Source organism: Cottoperca gobio, chromosome 1, assembly GCF_900634415.1.
Source record: "Cottoperca gobio chromosome 1, fCotGob3.1, whole genome shotgun sequence".
NCBI lineage: Eukaryota > Metazoa > Chordata > Actinopteri > Perciformes > Bovichtidae > Cottoperca > Cottoperca gobio.
In genome coordinates this window covers 17,334,847-17,352,739 of record NC_041355.1, presented here as the reverse complement: position 1 = coordinate 17,352,739, position 17,893 = coordinate 17,334,847, and the positions used below count along the sequence as shown (strand labels likewise).

Here is a 17,893-nt window from a genome sequence, read left to right as displayed (position 1 = left end):
GTGTGTGTGTGTGTGTGTGTGTGTGTGTGTAAATAAGGTCTAATTATATTTCATTTATCATCTCATATTTCAATATTTATTGGAGAGACAAGAGACAAAGAGATAAAACAATGAATTGTGATTACTTACATTTGAGTTAAATTGCAGAGGTTGTCGCATATTTGTTCTTCTATGGTGGTGAGTTGGTTGTTGCTAACATTGCTGATGGAAACAGAAGACACACAATCCCAGTTTGACTTTCAAACAAAGCTTTAGTCACTTTTTTTGACTGCACTGATTTGTGCCACTTACTATGATCCTGTCATTTTGTACAGAATGAATGTGGTGTGGTGTTTGTCATTGACAAAAAAAAACCTGAAGCCAGTAAAAGAGTCATTGGACGAATGAAGATGTGAAACTGCTTCTTTGACATTATTATCAGCTCATTGCAGTCACGCAAAATGACTTTTAGATTTGTGTTGATCAAAAGGAGACATTTCCAAGTGCTCTTCACAAAAAATGACCCAGATATACAACACAACACAAAACTGAGTGAGTCAAAAACAAATCCCAAACAACCAAAGTGCTGAGTAAGGGTTAGCATTCAGACTTTTAATGTTTCTTTCTGCTTTGTTTTCCATGCTTTTCTCTTTCTTTACTCCTCTTCTCCCTGTTCCTTCTCCCTCCCTCTCTTCTCTAACCAGTAGGCTACATAATGGGGCCGTTGTGTGGTGGTTTTTGGAAGGAACTGATGGAAACCACCAGAGTCCTCTCTCAACACACACACACACACACACACACACACACACACACACACACACACACACACACACACACACTCTTTTAAACGCCCATTCAATGGGTGGAAGAAATAAGGTAATGGATGGAGGGAGAGGGAGAGATGGAGCGAGGGGTGGAGGGAGGTAGTGGGAGCCTGGAGCAGTAAGCTGTAATTTAACTTAATCGTGCCTTGATTGGTGTGTGTGTGCATGTTTGGCTATGTGTGTGTGCAGTATACAGTGTGTGCGTTTTTTGTGTAAATGCTCTCTGGTCCAGATAGCTTACTCCAGGGATTTCTGCCTACTTAAATCCAGACTAAACCAGACGTTTCTCCCTACTGCTTTCTTTTTCATCTTCCTCATTCTCCTCTGGACCTTCTGTTTGCAAAGGTACTCATATTTTCTTTACTTTATACTCACAGGATTGACAGAGGACCGCAGCAGAATACTCCTCTGGGGAGAACATTGATCCTGTTCCCTTGAAGATACCTTTAAGATATGTTTATAGTTAGACAGATCGACAGAGATGGAGATAGATTGGGTGAAACTGTATGGACACATAAATGCATTGCATACTCACAGCTCTCGGAGGCCAGTGAGACGATCCAGTAGGCTGGTATCAAGGGAGGAGATGTGGTTCTTGGAAAGATCTCTGCGGGGACAAACCGACATGTCCACATTTAATATGCATGACGGGGCAAGATGATTGCAGGCACACACACTCCCACAGTGATCTTCAGACGATACAAGTAATTTACCATATAATGTGGTTGTGTATTGCTGGGAAAGGAAATGTAAAGGTATGTTTAGCTCATAGGAACAGAGGTGGAGATAAATGAAACCAGACACACTAAATACAATGTGCCGGAGAACACAAAACTACAAACTAGGGGTGTCACCGAAATACCGATATAAATATTGGTCATGTTAATAATACACACGATTATATCCTGTAACTAATCCAGCACCTTACATCAATTCCTCTTGTACACTTATGGTTACAGAGTCTCTCTCCACCTCCCTACACTTGTATTTTGAGAGGGATTCATTTTCCAAAAAAGAGACAAAACACACAATAAACAAAGTAATAAATTATATTGGCTTAAAGCATTATTGTCTTTTAAATGTCTATAGATATCGTAATCGTGATAGTCATGTAGTGAAAATCGAACAATACAGGATGTGCTGGTTGCTATTTTGTTTATAATGTATTCTAGTAAATGAAATGGGTGACAGTTCATGTTTTCACTTCTTACTTACTCCTAACTTATAAAGAAGCACGTACATTAATTCCTTTTTCTTTTTGTCTTTAATGTGATTGCAGCTAGAAGAGAGTGACAGACATTGATCCTCTGTCAAACTCAAACTGGGGTCAAAATAATTACATGTGTGATTAAGGGTCTAACACACACACGCACACGTTAATACATATTCTTTGATTGCACAAAATAGTTAAACTTTTTTTACTCAGATTTGATAAAATTCGATTTGTTTTTTCTCGCAATATATCGCCTTGCTAACGGTATCGCAATATATTGAATTGTAACTCCTGCATCATCGTAGCGTCAGATTCTTGTCAATACACAGTGGAACATTTTACAGTTGAAAAGTAAACGATAATACCAACAGAGTATAACTGCAACACGCTAATACCAGCCGACATATAAGCCTGGCTGACTTATTGCTCCAGCTCTAATAACAGCACTGTATAGATGCACACATACTGTGCGCTGCATTCACAGTGTTAACAGCATGTACAGTACACAGAAAGTAAACACCACCGTACTGATCACCTGGAGTCAGTGAGACACCCGCAGATGAACCAGACATAAAATCAGAAAACTGAATTGGTTAAACTGGAGGTGAGCTGCTGAAGTGGCTTCGGTCTCCTGTGTGTTCCTTCGCAGCAAAGCCTCAGCTGCACGTGCGTACAAGACAAAATTGAGAGAGAAAAACTAAGTCTAAGACAGGGTCATGTGTGTATGGGAATGCATCTCTCTCTCTCTCTCTCTCTCTCTCTCTCTCTCTCTCTGTGTGTGTGAACAGAGCAGGACGCCCATTCCCAAAAGGAAACATCTGTACATTCCAGACAAGCTGTGTAAGAAAGAGAGAGAGAGAGAGAGAGAGAGAGAGAGAGAGAGAGAGAGAGAGATAGAGGGAGACAGAGAGAGAGACAGAGAGAGAGAGAGAGAGAGAGAGAGAGACAGACAGAGAGAGAGAGATAGAGGGAGACAGAGAGAGAGACAGAGAGAGAGAGAGGGAAAGATCGCCTCTGTTAAACCCATCAGCAGATGAAACAGGACATTAAGACGCTCCACCCACGAGCTGATCATTCCCGCCTCACCTTATGTGATGCTCTCTACATTAATGCCAGTTGTGTGTGTGTGAGTGTGTGCGTGTATGTGTGTACAACCCAACTGTACAGAAACGTTCTTTCTGACCTTATGGGCGACGCTGCATAGACAAGAGGAGATTAAGTAGAGAGTGTGTGTGTGTGTGTGTGTGTGTGTTTAACGTGACCATATAATGTGACCTTCACAATGTCTATTAGCAACAGGCTCCCGTTCTCTCAGCTACCTCTGGACACACATGGTTTTACTTACACATGTGTACATACACACACACACACACACACGCGCACACACACACACAGTAAAGCCCACTTGAGGTATCATGCACACACACAGCACACATATGGTTCTGTTTTACTAACGGTGTGGCCAATGATCTAACCACTCCTTATAAGGCCTGTCTGGTGCCACTTATTCTGAGCTGGAGGATAAGAACACACACACACACACACACACACACACACACACACACACGTGCTCGGGCAGAGGGAATGACAGAGGAGGAGTGGGTACAGGCTCTGGAGAGGAAAAGGTAAATCTGAGGAGACAGAGAGATGGAGGAAATGAAAAAACAAAGAAAGCCCCTAAAGTAGATTTATATCTGTTTGACTTCGTCCGCCTTCCTCCCGCACAAAAATAAGTTTGCCGATAAAAACTGTGATGTAGGTCTGTTCGCAGGAAGGATTGGTATCTGCTGCATGGTGGTGGGAAAGTGGTCCAAGTCTCTGTGAGTGAAGGCCAGCGCTCCACTAACCCACTAAACACAGACTTCTCTGCGGTCGCTTTCATCCCCCTCAGCCTCCCTGCCTGATACCGCCATCCCTCCCCCAGTCACTTCTCCCAATTTCTACCCCCTCCCCCCCTTCTTTTTCTCCCTCTGTTGCTTTGTTTATGTTTGAAGGCTGGGCAGACCTATACGAGTCTAACGAGAAGGAAAGCAGGATAAAAGCAAAGGTTAGCAAAGATGATGGAGTTAGAAGAGGAGAAGGCAGGTGCTTAGGGAAAGCAGAGGATAAATTGGGGGAGCCAGCAGTGAGCGACACAGGCCAGGTCTGGAGAACAATCGCCCCACTGTGGGCTGCCTGTCCCATGGGCGCCTGTCCTACTGTAGCTCGGCCAGTCTCCTCCACACTGCTTCAAGTGAGAGCTGCCAGCCGGCACCTCATGCCTGGACCATAAGTAGGGAGGTACTTTCCCTACTGCAGGAAGAGAGGGAGCATGAAATTAGGGGAATGCGCCGAGGGGTTGGGGAGACGGGGATGTTGAATGAACAGGTTTGGTCTAAAGAGCCTAACATTTTGCTTCTTGGACTCTCTGACTTGGTCCCAAACACTCTCCTCTCCTCTTCAGAACATTCTGTCCATTTTTCCAGCTGCTGCTGCCTGGGTCGTCTGGTGTCCAGCTGGCAAGTGAAGGGCAGCTGTGTGCAGCGGTTTAACACACTCACTCAAAGACCAATGCACACACACACACTCTTACATGCTGTCAATGAATGCAGGAAAAACAAAACTCCTGTAATACTGGTTACTTGCGCTCATTGCTCACTCTTTTTCTGGGAAACAAAACTGTGAGTCCCACATATCTTGAAGTTATAAACTGTGGGCTTAAACCAAAAATGGGTCTCAGGCCTGCAGTGTTTCTGGGATGTGACAACGACTAGGGAGTATTGCAATTAAGCATCATTTCAATAAGAACGGAAATTGGTGACTATATTTTGTTGACATTTAACTGCAAAAACTCATAACTCAAAAATCAAATACAAAAGTCCAGTTTGAGTTTACTGCACTATTTGTTTTTTATTTGCACATCAAACAAACTGAAACCAAACTGAACGAAATTAGAAAACTTACAGTAGTCTTATTTGAAACACAATGAAACAAATGAACAAATGAAAAGGACATAAACACAGTAATAAAAAGATGTCAAATGCAAAACACCTGAGAAAAGCTGAGTAAAATGAAAAGGATGCTAAAACTTACCACACAAAATAATCAATTAGTTTATAAATGTGCCTTTGATTGGAATTTTGTTTGTAGCTGTGTAGAGTTAAAAATCATACACATTTATTGAAATTGTCTAACAACGTAAAATAATAATTATGGATTATTTTTGTCATGTTTTTTCATGTGTACACATGTGTTGTATGAGCTGCACTCATTCACCCTATGCGCTGTTTTTATAATTACCAGTTCTGACATGCTAGGTTATGGTGTGTGTGTGTGTGTGTGTGTGTGTGTGTGTGTGTGTGTGTGTGTGTGTGTGTGTGTGTGTGTGTGTGTGTGTGTGTGTTAAGCAGACTTTGCATTTTCTTTGTAGTATTGGCAGACAATATATCCCCCAAGTGTTTCCACTAATGCTACACTAATACTTTCAAGAAGTAGTTGGGTGATTCTTCAACTATCGTCATGTTTGTGTCCCTGGCAGAAATAAGAAAAACTAAAACACATTTCCTATTTCTTATTGTTGTGACCAAAAGGAACATCCAAACATTAAATCATAGACCAGTCATTATTTTTATTACATAAAAGCCTTTTATGTGTTGTTCTTGCTGTTTATCACTTGTCCCTGGGCCTGATGTTGGATATTCAAACCTGCTAAGTTTTGAATTTAATATTGATCTAATATTAATTGTATGTGCAAATGACACATAAATGGCCATTTTAATGAAATGTATCATGTGTTGTAAGATATATTAGTATTTCATGTCTTTTTTTAATAAAAAGAACATGTGTCCCTTGGGGTCCCTGTCATTTCCATCACACCATGCAAAATGTGAATTTGGTGAGTTTTTTAAAAAGTTTTTAAACTTGGTGATAACAGCTATAGTCATGTGACAGGAGAGCACATGGCTGCAGCACAAAGACAGCTCCATGAAGGGAACTGATACAAGATAAAATCAAGGTCAATATTTGGTCAATCGAAAATATGTTTATTGGCTACTAGCTCATATATCCTTTAAATTTAGAAATAATAAGAAAAACAACATTTGGTATTGTCTGTTTTGTGTTTATTTAATGCTAGCTCTGAAGCAGACGTTAGCATGCTAACACATCATGAGATCTTCTTTCAAATGTGTCAAAACGTCTTTTCCATCACTTTGATTATTGTGATGGAAAAGACAATTTGACTGTTATGGCTCATATCAGTGAAAATAATGTATGTTAAATGAAATGTCAGTGGGGAAGCTGTTCAAAACTACATCTGCAATTACTATTCACCGACAAGGAACCACCAAAGACAATGAATCAGGGACTTTTTTAGTTTTGCGCTAAATAGTAAGTGCAACATTTGCAACTTGCTTGTAGGTTTCAGCAGTTTCCAGCAATTTTCTGCCAAATGATTTTATCTGCTTAAAGTTTAGATGATGAAGTTCTTCCGTTAAAAATGTGTTTTTTTGTGCCGGGGACAATAAAACTGAACATTGTTTAAAAATGTTTTTGTGTCATTTCCAACACATGCAGTCATCCCCATCACAACACATATTTAAACTAAAAATGCATACAAATTGACATAATCACATTAAAAATGTTTTGTAGTTTGGAAAAGTGTGCAGTTATAAATACCATTAATTAATATTTTTTGAAAACACAAGGTATATTAAATATTTTTTCTTTTAAAACAACTTTTTGTGGTGTGAAGGAAATGATGATTTCCTGTGACTGTTTTAATAAAATCACAAAAATTGTATATTATTTAAAGAAATTCAGCATAACCACTATCAGGAAGTGTTAATACACAGGATGTAGAAATATAAACATATTGAAACATTTCTCTAAATACATTTAATTTTTTCTCAAAGGTTCCAGACCAAAATGGTCCGTAGTTGAAGAATCACACAGTTACAAGATTACATGCTTAAGACAACATTGAGCTTATGTTATTTTAAATAATTGCACCTGAAGCACTTTAACTGGAACGCAGCATTAGGCACAGTGGTGCTTTGAGCTAATGCTAATATCAGCATGCTAACAGGCTCACAATGACAATGCTAACATTCTGAAGCTCAGCAGGTATAATGTTTACAACGGGAGAGTCCAAAATCACTTCCTCATTCCCTTATTCACTACTTCCTATGAAATAGACACTCAATAGTTTAGCCTATCAGTGATTAGTCCAATTAGATTTAAAACACTTCAATCATCATTGAATCATCATGCTTTCAAAATATGGCTCTGATAGTTTAAAACATTTACAAGAATGGTGTGATGAATGTGGTTTCCCGGCAGGAGGGTCGTTAAGTACGGCACAGAAACTAGGCATGATCTCCAATGCTATTTTATACTATTTTAATTCTGCTATTCATACTATTTGTAATGCTCTTTCACTCTCATTTACATCTACACTGTGATTATTGTTCTGTAAATGCTCTTATTCTGTCTAATCTTGTACTAATTGTTACGTTTTTGCTGTGAAGCTCTTTGGGCTGCAATTCTTGCATGAAAGGTGCTATACAAATAAAGCTTATTATTATTATTATTATTATTATTATTATTATTATTATTATTATTATTATTATTATTATTATTATTATTATTATTATATCATCATTTTGCATTAGCACTTGTTTTCACATCTATAAAATGCAAAGCATTGCATTGTGGGATTCTTTGAAGAACCACTTGTTTTGTTCCATTGTGACATTTGAGGGCACTACAGTATATTACATAAATGTACTCCTAATTCAGACACCTTGGACGTAAAATTGCGCAGGCTAAATGTGGTAACATAGCCCATCGTCACCATCTTAGTTTTCCATTGCCATGCACAGAGCCATGCCGGGAGCAAAATGTAAAAACAATTAAAAGCCTTTTCAGTATGTATGAATGGCTGATCTGGCATCTTTTAATGACCTTGCCAATGCCACACATATGATGTCCCTTTGTTCTTTGTTGTTCCTTTCATTGAAAGGTCTAAAGACTGGAGGAGCGGGAGAGGTTACATGAAAACATCAGATTAAGGAGATGTTTGCATCCTGTGTACATGCAATCAGGCTTTTGCACATGAGCATATTTAAACAAAATTTCAGAATCATAAAACATAATCATGCTGTGGAGACTGACATAAAGAGTAAATATGCATATTTCAAGTCTTGAATCTCCACGGGGTTTCGTATGCATTTGGCCTCAGGCGATCACTCTGTAATATAATTGATTCCATGTTTGTAAAAGCGGGAAGCTCCACATAAGAAAGAGCAGAGAGCACGTAATGAAGTAGCCTCCAACACCATCGAGGCAAGCAAAGCTGCAGCTGCCCAGACAGCACAGAGGTCGGCTGCTGGCACAAAAAAATGCAGATGATAATGAATAATTTGGCTCGTTCCTCCAGACCATGAGCCGTCTGCGCCACTTCATCTTTTGCTCCGGAAGTTGACTCCGTTCACTGTACTCTCTGCTCTTTCTGCTTGTTGTGCTGTTTGCTTCCACTTCATGTGTGGCTTTCAGGTGCACTGACATGAAATAAATAAGGTGGCATGACATTTCTTTGACTTCCTGCCCACAAATATGGATCCTCTGTAAGAAATCAGATTATTCTCATGATGACGTTTCAGTTGCATAATTACAAAGTTACATCACAAAGTGACATGGGACATTTCCTGTTTAGTAAAACGTTCCTTCACTTGAAAATGAAAATGCAAAACAAGCTTTTTCCTATGAATTTGAATTATCATTGAGTCATTGAAGAAAAATAAAAACAAACTGCTGACATGCAGCATCTCATTCACATTTTAAGATGGTTGTATTTCTACACTCAATCAGATTGTTATTCTAAGATATCTTCATGTCTGGGACTCTGCATGAAGTGTGAACCGACTATAAACGGGGTGTGTTTCTGAAATGCATACACTACACACACACACATATACACTACACACACACACTATACACACACACACATACACACACACACTATACACACACACACACACACATATACACTACACACACACACACTATACACACACACACACACACACTACACACACACACACACACACACACTATACACACACACACACACAACACACACACTACACACACACACACTATACACACACACACACACACACACTACACACCACACACACACACTACACACACACACACACACACACACACACACACACACACTACACACACACACACACACACTATACACACACCCACACACCACACCACAACACACACACCTACCACACACACACCACACACTACACACATCACACACCACACACACACTACACACACCACACACACACACACACACACACACACACACACACACACACACACACACACACACACTTGGGTGTTTATATCTAAATTCAGGGAACAAAATCCAAGTATTACTCTCCACTTGTTTCTGCGGTTAAAGTAACTGGGAGGAATAATTCAACATAGCTTTTTCGCTAAGTGTAACATTTTAGGTTGGCTGCATGAAAAGCATATAATGATCTATAGAGCATTGATTATTAAGAGATGTAACAAGTATAATCAAAGTCTACTCTGTACAGGTTTATACTTATCTTTCATTTCTATTCTTCTTATGTGGTCACATCCAGAGATTTGAGGTTACACAGGGGCATAAAGGTAAACTTCTTTAAAAGGACTATCAACCAGGAAGAATTAGTTACGTCACTTAAAGCTGCTATTGTTGAGGGTATTCTAGAGCTTTCTCTCTGATATAGATTTACTGAGTGCTTCAAACCTATTTCATTATACTGCCAGAATGCACTCAGTGTTTCAATGACCTTCATTTTATTGTATATATGTCTGATGTGTATAATGTCAATTCTACATGTACGCCATTCATCTGTACACCATGAGTGCCAGTATTTTCTCGAACTGACACTCCACCCAGAAGCGATTTATTAAGTGTCAAACACTCAACCTCTGGAGGAAGCTGTAAACAGCGGCTGTGGTCAGCTTGAAATTGGTTAGTTTTCAATCGATTCCAGAGGTAATAACTCGTAACTCAGATAATACATCCATTTGAACAATGGATGGTAATTGACAACCGGTTCCTAGTCCGATTCCTTGGCTCGCACGCCTCCGTGACTATCGATTCCTCTTATCAGTGCTTACTGAGAGTTGCGCATGTGCAATGATGTAAAGTCGTACATAGATGTATGAGGTTTTAGTTTGTTTGGGACCAGAGCCATGGCAGAGAGAAAGAAATGCTTAAAAGCGTCGCACTAATAAACCTTTATGTACTCTTTCTCCATGCAACAATTTCTAAGGAAAGAATAGAGGAACCGATAAATCCCTATCCCTAGTCCAGTTTCTGTAAAATGCGGCTTAATCGTTAATACTTATGTTATTAGCCACATATTTTATAGCTGTTTGGAACATACTTAGCATTAGCATGGACTGCTCAGTGTTGGATTATACTGCAAATGTGATCTGGGAAGAGGCCATGAATATCTTTACTGTCACTATTTGAATCCACTGAAAAATAATACATTCTAGCTTCTACACACAACCTCAAACTACTCACTTTTTACAGCCACTATTCAAGGCTAAACTATATGTGGACTCAGTGTCATTTTTTATTTTTAGTTCAGTTATTCTATCTGTCAAACCATGGGCAATGTGATTGATGTGGCTGAACTGTTCATGTACTAGTTCTGGGGTGTTTTAATAGCATCAATTTCTCCCTGTCAAACCTTGCTTAAAACTAACTCCTACAGATGGCGATTGGTGTGCAATATAATAAGAGGATGGATGTGAAAACACTAAACTTAATGAAGACAAGAAGCTTTAAAAAGTAATGCTTTCGTGTAATGGAACATCTAGCTAAGGCAATTTTCTGTTTCTGGCACAAAACAACTGTGTTACCCTGTTAGTTTCCAGTCTGTATCTCCGTTTCTTTTTCAGGCTTTTCCGTATGTGAACACAACACATCTGGCAGAGCTTCAATTGCAGCAAACTATGCAAGTGATTCCCACATGTGCACGAGAAAGCCTTTGACAGAGCATCGTATTTTGTGTCAGTTGTGTTGGTGTTGGAAGGTTTGAGTGAGAAGAGTTGCAGTGCTACAAACTCACAAAAGATTAAGCAAAGGACCAACACACACACACACACACACACACACACACACACACACACACACACACACACACACACACACACACACACACACACACACAGAGAGCAGGAGAGCATGGGAGCTGCCTCGTCTTCTTCTTTCCCTGTTTCTTCCCTCTGGAATGTCTGTGCTTCTAAGAGTGATGTCATTAGTTACTATTGCCATGGTAACACAACAAATTCTCCCTCACATATGGCTAAATTCAATCTTTCCTTTCCCACTTATTTAAAGTGTGTGTGTGTGTGTGTGTATGTGTGTGTGTGTGTGTGTGTGTGTGTGTGTGTGTGTGTGTGTGTGTGTGTGTGTGCGTGTGTGTGTGTGTAGGATGGATAATAGGACCAGAGATAGAAAATGCAGAAAAAAGTAGGAGGATTTGATTTAGAGTCTTGTCTGTTTGACAGCTGCAAACCCTCAGGACTAAGAGCAAAAGCTCCCTGTAACTAGACTTGTCTCAAAAGTGCATCGCCACGCCTGCAGTGTCTCTCTCTGTGTGTGTGTGTGTGTGTGTGTGTGTGTGTGTGTGTGTGTGTGTGTGTGTGTGTGTGTGTGTGTGTGTGTGCATTTCAATGCCATGGTAACGCCACACATTTCTCCTGAGCAGAGCAGAGAGGACAGTGAGTGTTCAGGTAAAGGGTGCACTGCCCAACACAGATACAGTCTTCACAAACGTAAGAAACTAAACAGCAACTTCACTTTGTTACTCTGCCTACATACGATACTAAGTAGTTTCTTTACTAAGTTAATGTTACTGTTTCCAATTACCAACCAATCTACTGAAAAAACTGTGCATGTAGAAACAGCATAAAATATAAGCACACATGGAAATATCTCTATATACAAACTGTTAAAGTTGGGTTGTGTTAAATTCAGATGTACACACATCACACATTTTGACGAGGTAGAAAAAGCGCAGGTAACATACATGATGGCAACGCAATTAGCAATTAGTGATGTTATTAATTAAACCTGTGTTTGAAGGTCAACTTTAAGACTTATTTATTATAACTATTATTATGCACTCTTTATGCACCTCCGGCCATTAATAAACTTTTTTTTTTTCAATGGGTGAAATGACAATTACTTTGAATTGAGTAATATTGATTAACATAGTAACTTATCAATAATATAGCAAACATAGTGCGCTAACATGCCAGTGTAAGCATGGTAATAACTATTAACATGCTAAAATGCTAGTATGTTAACATGCTGTACAGGTCGAGAGAAATGAACGGTTAGAGTGCAGAAACATCCACTGGCAGCACCTCCTCAAACAACTAACGATAGCAATACAAAAGTAACGCTAACATGCTAGCATATATAGGCTACATTCGATGCAGGTTAACACGCTAACATTAACACGGTTAAACACACATAGGCCCAAGCAACATAAACATTAACACGGTAACGCTAACATGCTAACATAGTGACATGCTATACATCCCATGCAAATTCGTTAGCGTTAACATTCACCTCAAAAGAACCTTAAAGTACAGCAGAGACTGATGACTGACTCGAGTATGACAACACAGAGCTAAACCGGACCACTATTGCACACCTTGTGTTTAAGACAAATGTCGTGTATTTCCCAGCAACTGCAAAGCACCTGTGGGTGTGTCTTTGTCGTTATGTTCTTCTGAGCTTGTACCGTATTTTGTAAAGTGAACTTGCGTTGGATGACGCCATTAATTTCTGACATGTCCTTTTGGGTATTTTTCTATTTGAACTTACTAAACTGACTTTATTGTGGAAGGTAAATGGTAAATTTACCATATACATACCATGGACTGCTTTTATATAGCGCTTTTCCAATCTTTGCGATCACTCAAAGCGCTTTACAACACATGTCAGCATTCACCCATTCACACACATTCATACAGAGTCACTGGCTACCATACGAGGTCCACATCAGCTCATCAGTAGGGATAACCATTCACTCACACACTGTTGGCCATGCCATCTACCTCCTGAGCCCCAGCCGCCCCTAACATATACATACAGTATAAAGGGTCAAATGGCTCAGCAGATATAAGAACTCCAAATATCATCAGTATCCTATGTTTGTATATTTGTGGTTTATATACCCTATTGACCAGGATGACCAAGGAAAGTAACAGCAATTAAAATGAAGCACAAAGCAATACATTGAATTAGGTGTTACCAAATAAATGTATCTGTTACACCAACCCCTTGTCTTCCACCGAATAAGGGTTTAGAACTGAACCAAACTACTTTCAGACACATGTTGACTGGATTTCTCATTCGATTTCTTTGTCTATTGTCCCAGGACCGACACAGCTCCACGATAAAATGTTTCTCAGCAATTTGCATACTAAACAAAGGCTGTAGAGACTTTAAATTCTGAGCGTAATCCACAAGCATTTCCCAGAAGAGACTTCAGAGCGGCATAAACTGTCTGTATGAAGTGCTAAGAGACTTTTATTATGTGTGTGGGCTGGAACAGATGGACTGGTGTGTAACGGGAACACTTTTCTCCAACTGCACTCGGCAGTATGTAATGTTAAAATACTTCACTACTGCTTGATGCTCCTTTTTCTTTTTTTTAACCAGGGGTGTGTAAAAAACATTTTAATTTGAGGCCAGGTGGGGGCACAGAGGAGAGGAGAAGAAACAGCAGGGCTGGCTTCTACTTTATTTTTAAGTCCTTTCTCATTGCTGCTCTTGCTTCAGAGTTGTATTACTGTATAACCTTTTAATTCATCAACTGAAAATCTCTTGTTTTTCACTGAAAGGAAAACTGTGTAGCAGAACAGTTCTGTGGTTGTCAACGGCTTTGTGACATTATAAAACAGAAAACAAGCAGACAATGCTGTCCAGGCCCACAGAGCATGTGTGCATATTTATGAGTAGAGTAGTACAGAGTAGAGTACATCTCAAGATTTCAATTGTGAATAATATCCATCGCAGTTTCTCCAAAGTCCAAGGTGGTGTCTTTAAATGTCTTGTTTTGTAAGATATTCTCATAATATCATATAAGACAGAGGAGAGAAGAAACATTCATATGTGAGAGGCTGAACACATTATTTTCTGCCATTCTGCAAAAACAAATCACTTTTACAATTAAATCGATTATTAAAATGTTGGTGATTATTTTTCTGTCGATCGACTAATCGATTAGTCGAATAATCGCTGCAGCTCTAATGTTAAATCGAGTTTATTACAATTAGTGAATTTATCAATCAACAGATAAATCAATAATCGATAATAAAATCATCGTTTATGTCATTTTTCAAGCAAAAATGCCAAAACCTTTTGGATCCAGCTCCTCAAATGTGTGATTACTATTTCATGATGATGATAGTACACAGAATGTCTATGTGTCTGGATTGTTGGTCAGACAAAACATGCCATTTATAGATGTCACTTTGGGCAAAGGGGAAATTGTGACGGGCATTTTCTGCAACTTTTGGAAATTTTCATAAGCGATTAATGGAGAGAATAATCAACAGATTACTTAAAGATACATTATCAATAATGTACAGCGTAAATATGTGCTTCATCTCCCACCCCTTCAGTGGTATCGGACCTCTGACATTGAGTAGCTCATTCTGTGCGGAGAGAGGCTGGTCATGGCATACACCCATTTAGTGACATACATACATGTGCAGAGACACTCTCTCTCTCTCCCCCTTCATGAAGGCCCACACACTACCACTGTTATTATGCTATTACTCATTTACAGCATCCCTCCTAGTTGATGTGTGAAGGACAATGAACCAAGGGCACATCCACATTTTGTTTACTGCTCCAAGGTCTCAAATTCAATTCTTAAAGAATAAGGGCGTAAATTACTTTTCTTTTCAAGTTCTCGCCCATATTTTCAACGCTATTTTCATACCTCAAACATCAGCTTTGCACTGTTTACTGGAAGACATGCTGTGAGTGTGAATGCACCTTGTAAATAACTATGGTAGTCTTGATGAACAGGAAAATGGTATTCTACAATCAAACAGTGCGGGCGAACACAATGCACATTATCATCGACAACAAAACCATTTTTACTTTTATTATGTGTACTTTTGTAAAGTCTCCTGTGTATCTTTCTTTCTTCTGTATTCTGAACATGTGTTAAGTCTCTGTGATGTTGTAAAACCAGTTTAGCGAGGAAGGGTATTCTTAGCACAACTGCTTCAATGTACTGTTTTGATCTGCCAAGTAAAAGAAATGTTTGCAAACTGTTCTCACTTTTCTGTTCATTTTTAGAAACTGATTTTCCTCTGCCTCAGAATGTCTGGCCATTACCTCGACAAGTGAATTACCTTTAAAAAAAGAAAGAAAATTCCTTTCATGAGCAAGTAGGTAACAGAGACCAAGGACTGTTTGCAGGATTTTAAATAAATATCATCTCTTCCTGCCACGGTCGGCCATGAAATCCGAGTTAATTAAAATATCTGCTTTTAATTCCATGCTCCTGCTTATACTGTAGGGTGGGAGAAGCATGCCTCTCCCACCCTACAGTATAAGCAGGAGTATGGAATTGAAAGGCCAAAGTGAGGACAGTAATGTTCACAGTCAGTCACCTCCACATAAGGCTTCTGGTGTAGGACGAGGTTTATATAGACTGATGCAATTAGCACGCTGATAGAGTTTGACATGATTAGAGACAGATCCTGCTGCAGGGTCTGCCTCTCATTAACGTGGCACCCAACCGAGCACTCTTTCTCTCCCTAATGCAAACACTATCACTAAATGTCAAGTGATATTAAGGACGCCAACAAGAAAATAAGAACACATATGCACACTGCCTTTAGTTGTGAAGATTTCAGTTGAAACACATAGTTTTACTTGCTTCCAAAACCTAATTTAAACGGTATTCATTTGCTCATTTAGTCAAGTCTCTTGAAGTAGTTTCAAAATAATGTACATTGACTACTGCCCTGGTGTAACGGGTACATTTAAATAATAGAAAGTAGTGTGAGGGGAAATAAATAATTGACAACATATGTCTTCCCTTGGCGTAGAACAGAATGTTCTCGCTGCAGCAGCACCAGAGGCTGAAGACTGATCTGCACCACAAACACCAAGTCCACTTCTCTGGTGACCAACTCCATTTAAATTACCAAACAGAGACACACACTAAAACACACACATCCACACACACAGTGTCCCTATCAGTCCGCCTTTAATAGAAGCCTGCGTCACACCAAAAAAGGTCACCTTAAAGTATAGAAAGTCCTGCTTTTTTATTGTTATCCTTCTGTGTATAACATGTTGCATGCTTTCCTTGAAATATAATTTATATTTTTTTTCTGTCTGACAACCTACCCTGGTGCTCAGTGCAATTTCTTCAAGGCCACATTAGTTATATATAGTTATATCACCACATCTGTCAGAGTGCATCTGCGTGGCTTCGGCTGCAACAAATTATTATTTTCATAATTGTCTAATTGGCCAATTATTTTCTCGATTATTCGTTATGTCTAAAGTCAGAATAATTTGAAAAATGCAGTCCAAAATACAAAGGTGACCAATTTCCAAAGATAAAAAAAAGCAGAAAAGCTATAAATTTAAGAAGCTAGAACCAGCTACATGTTGGGCATTTTGCTTCACACGTGACGCAAATGATTAATCAATTATAGAAATAGGTGTTTCCAACCGTTTTGGCTGCATCATGACAACACAAACGAAAGCACAAATAAATAACTAAGATAACTATCATTCTCTCAATTTGGGATGATGCAAATAAAAAAGAGTGATGTGGCGTAAATAAAAACATGGTGAACCAGCCTGTGACCTCCAGTTATTGGTCACCACATGGCAAAATCAATATACACAAAAATATAATAATTTGACAACAAAAATCTAGTGGAGAAAATAATTATAAGTAGCTTATTACTTACTTGCCATGTTATCAATGTTAAGTGAATGTACAACATACGTTTCTTTATTCTTCATAAGAGTAGGTTAAAACTATTCCAAACATTAAACCCTGGTTAAATTGAGTTAATGTACCCCCCACTGTACATCCTTGTCCCGCTTTAGCCTGTTCAGCCACTTTACTTACAGCACGTTGGTGGCCAGCGGGATGTCTGCCGCAGCTGGGGCCCTCTCCAGCCCGATGTTGGAGCAGTTGACGACGCAGGACTGCTGGGGCCCCGCCAGCGCGCAGCTGCAGTTAACGGGACAGGGGCTGCAGCTCCTGTCCCCCTGCGGCCCGGAGCCCCATGCCTCCAGGCAGCAGAGCGCCACAAGCAGACTGGAAAAGAAGCTAATCCTCGGGACGCAGACGCCATGTTTTCGCTTGGATAAAGTCTGTCCATTTCCACAAGGCATAGCTCACTCACATCTCATCGCCTCTGATGGTGTAAGTCCTCTCAGTCTGGGAAGGAACCAAATACACAGGACAAAGGCAAACACTCGCGTCCTTTCTTCACGACTTTCATGTGAGGGGACTAAAAGAGAAGTTTTTGACACCGTTAGCTCCCCTGCGTTTTCTTTTATTCTTCTGGTCGGATCCCTCTTCTCCTGGAAATGTAACGGAGCTTCTCCAGAATCCTTTCGGGGGAAAAAAAGTTTTGGAGAACTTCCTCTCTCCTCCTCTTTCCGCTGGATGCAGTTCCCTGAGCCGCCGCTGCACTGTCTCGTGTCCCCTTATTACTTTTTTTAATGTGAAAGCCTAATTCTACTCTCGGTTATTGAACACGATTTACAAATAACATAGAAACAATTACATAAAGTAAA

General features: G+C 39.6%; 1 protein-coding gene across 1 annotated transcript in view; it reads right to left on the bottom strand.

The window, feature by feature from the left end:
- Positions 1–17,663, bottom strand: part of pkd1a (polycystic kidney disease 1a) — a 62,478-nt gene extending 44,815 nt beyond the window's left edge. The window contains 4 exon segments of the mRNA XM_029442825.1: positions 130–201; positions 1,179–1,247; positions 1,339–1,410; positions 17,217–17,663. Coding sequence (XP_029298685.1) covers positions 130–201; positions 1,179–1,247; positions 1,339–1,410; positions 17,217–17,485 — 482 coding nt within the window. The 5' untranslated portion in view covers positions 17,486–17,663.
- Positions 17,664–17,893: the final 230 nt, after the last annotated feature.